Below are 6000 nucleotides of genomic sequence, written 5' to 3' on the forward strand. Positions count from 1 at the left end.
GGTGGAGCGGAGGGACTGTTATTGTCATTGTAACTTAGAGTGGAGGCAGCTAACGCACTCGTTCAGGATATTTGCTCCCTAAAGCCTGCACTTGCAGAGATAACAAACTCTTCTTAATAGTGGGCAGTGCACCAGAGCTATAATGAGTGCTCCATTGCTCCCTACTCCTTGTCAATGTCTCTCTGGGCTTTGACTGCAGCCAAAGGAGCGCAAGAAAGACATAGTGTCGACTTCTCACGCATCTCATTTTCATACTAATAATTATTTGTCTGGCTTTGGCAGACAGGAGCATTACCATCCTAAGTGATGCATGCAGAGAATCAGAACAAAAATTGCACGAGGGCTGTTTGAGAAAGCACCCATCAGGGAACATTACTTTTGTAAGACAGAGTGCATTTACTGCCACGCGTTTCATGCATTCAGCAAAATTACTGCATCCAGGGGAGTATTATTTATTTCAGCAATAACTGGGCTACTATACTGTGCAGGTATAAGACCACCATATCATGCCTAGCACGGGGATGTGATGATATTTATGCTTTCAGACCAATTTGGGGTGTGGGAACACATAATCTGCAATTTAGCGGAGAGTGCCACTAAATTGTCAGTTTAGTTGTGAAAGTTGCAAATTGAATTGATGCAAAAAGTCAGAAAATAGCACAAAAATAAGATAAATAAGGTAGCACTTCTGCCCCACGTGTTTAAAAGAACAAAATCATAATTTTTGGGAAAACTGCCATAAAATAGACATACAAATGGAAGTTGTAGCCACTGAGGAAGCCACAGTGGCTTTTTAAATAAAGGTAATAAATTACTTGCGGTGTGAAACATGTCCACAAAACAAATATAAATGAAAATAAACTATATAGAAAAAATATACATATTAAATATATACACACACCAGTGTTATGTTAGTATTAATGAGATACTATTATATTTTTATTAATATTTTGAATCTTTAGAATTTTCCGATTTCATTTCGGATTTAGCTAATGTTTTAGTAATTTTGTTGTTTGTCATTTTTATTTTGTATTATTAAAAGCATTTCAATTTTAGTTTTTAGTTATTTTAGTACTTCAAGTTAAACTAAATTAAAATGAGAAATGTTGCCTTGCCAACAAGCTGAAATTAACAAAAAAAAGTTTTTACTTTTTTTTTTTTTTTTTCGGTTAACATTTATTTTATGGTTTTAATTTTAGTTTTAGCTAACTGTAATAACCCTGATACACACAAAAACAATGCCAAATTGCAAATATTCAGAACAAGGTCAATAACGTGATGACGTGCTCTGAGAATTTCATCAGAAAATCATTATTGACTGAGCAAAATCAAAGTCAGATGGAGGAACTCTGTGAATTCCTCATCATAGAGCTGTAATGCTAGATCTGAGACGAAACCGATGGGAGAGTCAAAACAAAGCCGCAGCTGGCATTAGCTGTCAGCCTTGGCAAAATGCACTAAATTCAGAAAAAACGGCAGCAGCAAAACCCAACGAAGGATGATGCTACGTGAAGAGATCAGTAACTATGTAATGACCAGTAACTGGTATCCAGGGATGTCACCACAGACCAAAACACAAGACACAAAGTCAACCTCATCATAGGGTTTGATGCTAATCTAAGCTGATGTGGTGAACAGTCAGAAGGCAGTTGTAGAGGAAATGCGATCGCTTGAACTGACCCTTGCTTTTATAGTAGGTCGCACCGCTGCCATTCCTAATTGACAGACGCTTTAGTATTTCACATCTGCTACGGCTTAATAAGAAGACCCCTGTTCGGCGCTGTCCTTTACACAACTAACTGCTTCAGTCATCTGACCTCATCCAATAGCCTGAGTCCCCGCCATCTCAATTGAGTTCCTGTCAGGAGATCTCTTTTTAACTTTCCCATTGAGCCTGACAGTCCCACTGTGGTATACAAGGCATTAAATAAAGCACATTGACTTTTTCTCCCCTGATTGCTGGCTAAGAGAAAATCATCGAGGAAGATCAGATCCTGTGGAAAGGGGGAGAGAGTTTGATGTGTTTTTTCAATTGCACCTAAATGTGGTCTTTACTGAAGGAAGAGGTTTTATTTCAGCCAGTGGAGATGGTGGAGGCATTAATGGCTTGTGGTTGCAAAACATGATTTTCCAAGAATAGCAGAAAAGACATTGCCAGTATATTCTTACACTCTATGAACAGAAGAATCTCACTAAAGATCCCTTTCAATCACAATCTAGCATTTGGCATGCAAATTAAACATGATTTTAGTAAATAATGGACATATATTGTTTGACTTTTTTTTTAATTTACTGATATCCTTCCAATTTTGCTCAGTGAACAAATATAGTCAAAAGGGATCTTGAGCAGTGAGATCGACGTTTGCTTGTTTCTAATGCTTTAAATTGGGCAAGATGGCCCGCAATAACTGAGCACATTCAAAATTCAAAGACCAAAGGATTGTGGGTATCCAGTGTTTGAACCTGGGGGGAAAAGAAACAGTTAGCCATGCATCTTCCTTAATCTGAAGAAGGTCTTCAAAAATCACATGAACATGAAAACATTGTCAAAACATCATTAGTGTCAATGTACACAATTAGCCCATAGATGTTTCGATTAAAAGCACATCATACAGTTATTTAACAGATACATGTACACCCGCCATTTAAAAGTGTAAACACCAAAACAGTGACTGCATAAAGGTCACCAGCACCACACAAGTGCTCCACTAACACAGCATGCGCTAACACAGTCCTACTGCACCTACTGCAGCACTAACACAGAGAAGCCACGTCACTTCAACTACCACCAATTCACCAAACAAAAAAGAATATGTACTAGTGTACCAACCAATACGCCACATATCTGGAAATAATGGAGGAACGAAACACACAGCACATGAAACACGGCACAGACACGCACGCACTTACGTACACGCACACTCACACTCACACTCAAGTCACGGACATCGAACGGCATGTGGTTTGGAGATCAAACTTACAGGCACGTAAACTGGTTGAGCAATCATGAACAGAGACAGAAGAAAGTGGGAAGGCCCTCTGAAGACTGTCCATGTTACTATGTACACTGCCTGACATGCACGAGCAGTCGCGCTCAGAGTGCCCGCAATCAAAACAACATGCCAGTTTCATTCGCTTGTAGACGGACATCTTGGCTACAGTCATGTGTTGGATGAGAGGAGAGGAAAGCAGCAGGTTAATGGCAAGGATCAAAAGAGTTTTTCAACCAGGGAAGTCTGAAGGTAACTTTTTCAAAAACAGAAACAGAAGGTGCAATGCCTTAGCAGCAAGCACTGACAGACTTGACCCGCAGATGGACCACTGCGCTCCTGCTTGAAATATGCTTCTGATTTCGTTCACACTGCAGAAGTGAAGTTCGATCCGAATTAGATTCATACCAAATTGGACTTTGAAACATCTAATAGAGGGCTTGTTTAGGCAGGAAGCAGTCGTCTCATTGGGGTCAAGCCTTGCCCTAAGGCTGATCATGTCATAAAAGGTCAGATATGACAATATGATCAGGGGTTGGGGCAAGGGACATTCAGGCAGAGAGGAATGAGTGAATGTGTTCAGCAGCAAAACCTCTTTGGATAACATCCTCTGTATCTAAAAGAGAGGATCACGTACCTGTATCCCATCATGCAGCAGCAGGTTATCGCCATCACAACGTGCTACAGGCTCTAACGTCGGCGCTCTATTCTGTTTGTCAAACTCTGCTCAATCAGGGATTGGTTGGGATATTTGTGTGGTAACATGCCAATATGCTATTTCTTCGGCCCCTGATTAGAAGATGCTTTCACATGCATTGCGCATTTGATTCAAACATACAGTGCGTGGAGTATATGTATGCATTTTTTTTTTTTTTGGCTCTCAAAGGAGCTGTGGTGAGAGACTATAGCAGCATTCGATTGCTGTGAATCGGACTAAAAACAGTGCTTGGTATGCATTCTCCCGGTGCCACCTCGCTAACGGACCATAATCAAGTCTGGCACCCTCAAAAGAGCAAACAATCCACAGGGAAAAGCTTGCTTTTGACTTCCATCTGAGGTTATGAGCCCGAATTAAGAGGCCAATTTCAGTTGTATGCTGGAAAGATAATACGGTAAATGACTTGGCCTTTAGAGCCATAACCTCAGGGGCTGTTATTCGCATAGAACCATGCAGAATAGCTGAAATTAAGAAGAACAGGCATGCAGTGGGAGGCGACCGTGGTCGTATCTCTTGAAACGGCAGCCCGGTCAACTGTTTACAGGGCTGAAACAGATTAATGCCATGTAAAAACATGCAGCAGCGGGGCTTCTACTTAATTTCATGCTGAAATATGTCGCTTCAGAGTTTGAGGGTTGACATTCATTGGAGTACATAGCATGTGGTTATGTTAGTCAGTGAGACATGGAGGGTGGAAGAGACACAAGACATGATGATGTGAGTGACTGAATGTGACTACACAGAGAGCCTAATTACTGAAGCCTCTTTAACAGGACAACCCAATTTAGCAAGAATGCTCTCAGCACCCCTAACATCTGTCCTCACCCTACAACTTCCCATAATTCAAAGCAGGCTGCATCTTATGTTAAAATACTAATGGACAGGAACATATTTGCAAGCTTTATGTATGCACATAATAGCCTATTTTGAGCTTATTCTTACAAGAAAAGGAGTAATATTAGATACAGTGAAGCCTTGCATGCTTAAAATACTTCAATCAAACACACCTCCATCTGTAAACCAATATAAAGCAAACAACACCATGGCTCCTTGGGGAGACCTACATAAAGAAACCTAGGTGACAAGTAAGAAGACCCTACATTGCACATTGGCTGATAGCAATCTTGCTAAATAGGTTTATGAGGACCTCAGTGTTCCCATTCGGTTCCCATCTAATTTGTTGAACTACAGTGTCATCTAGTGGCCAACGTTGTGTACAGCAAAGGTCAACACCACCATGCGCCTAACGTTGAGAGATGCACCTATCAGTGAGGGCAGTGAGTAAAAAAGGACCCAACTACTGAAAATAATTGAAATGCAGAACATTTCAATTCTGCTGATGGTTGTCGTGCCGTGCAGACAGGCTGGGCAGGGGCCGGGCGTTGGAGACAAAGGCGAGGCTGTAGGCAAGAGGGAGACCAGATTGTTTTGATTGTGTTTTGGAGACGATGCTCGTTAAGCCTAAGGAATTTGAAGAACTTCCCACAGAACTGAAAATACAGCAGCATGCAAAATTGCCTCTGACAGCGAGGGGACAGATTCAAGTGGACTTGACCTCCCCCCTTGGCACTCGTGAAGTCCATGACTAATAGTAGCAAAATCAATCGGTTTGTTTGACTTTTCAGATTGTCATGATCATGAATCTAGCCATTTCGGGTTTCATTGAGTTTCTGGAGGGTCAAACAACCTTTGAAATTAATCTCCGATTTCAGAATGGTGCTGTGAGTAAGTCTTTGGGAGGAATTGTGTTATTGGTCACGGCCTCATTGTTCTCTCCTGTTAAAGACTGGATTGTAGGGGGTCAGGGCTGGGTCATTTTCAGGCCAGTAAATTCTGCTGTATTGTTTTGGGCTGAGGACAGTGGAGAGATGAGGTGTAGGAGGGATGCAGCAGCTAGACTGATACATGCAACATATATATATAGATATAGATATATAGAACTATTATCAGAGTGAGACAGTCAGACAGTCAGACTGTACTCTGGCCACAGGAAACCCGTTTTTACTCACAATATGTCACTACCAGTGAGAGGTTTAAATAAAGAGGCGGTATTCCAAGGCAGCAAGGAAGAAAATACATCAAGAATTATGTCAATGACCATAAAGGGTGAAATAAAAGAACACAAACTTCCATTACAGCAATGGAAACCTCATCTCCTTTACTGTAAGGCTACTGGCCTCTTCTTAGGTGACATTCGGTTTTGGGAGGGTGCATATAATCAAAAACATTTAATTGGGGTGAAAACAAAAGAGAAAAAAATGTATGTATATATATATATATTTTTTTTTTTTT

At 40.9% G+C, this 6000-nt stretch overlaps 1 protein-coding gene across 2 annotated transcripts in view; it reads right to left on the minus strand.

The window, feature by feature from the left end:
• The window catches only part of LOC107678532 (calcium-activated potassium channel subunit alpha-1-like), a 196880-nt gene that overhangs the window by 55672 nt on the left and 135208 nt on the right, over positions 1-6000 (minus strand). For both annotated transcript variants that reach the window (XM_016473814.1, XM_016473815.1), the window contains 2 exons: positions 5718-5726; positions 2982-3155 (listed from right to left, as the gene is read on the minus strand). In XM_016473814.1, the coding sequence (XP_016329300.1) occupies positions 2982-3155; positions 5718-5726 (183 nt within the window). The remainder of the gene's footprint in view (positions 1-2981; positions 3156-5717; positions 5727-6000) is intronic.

The sequence above is a fragment of the Sinocyclocheilus anshuiensis genome, unplaced genomic scaffold (assembly GCF_001515605.1).
Source record: "Sinocyclocheilus anshuiensis isolate Anshui unplaced genomic scaffold, SAMN03320099.WGS_v1.1 scaffold536, whole genome shotgun sequence".
NCBI lineage: Eukaryota > Metazoa > Chordata > Actinopteri > Cypriniformes > Cyprinidae > Sinocyclocheilus > Sinocyclocheilus anshuiensis.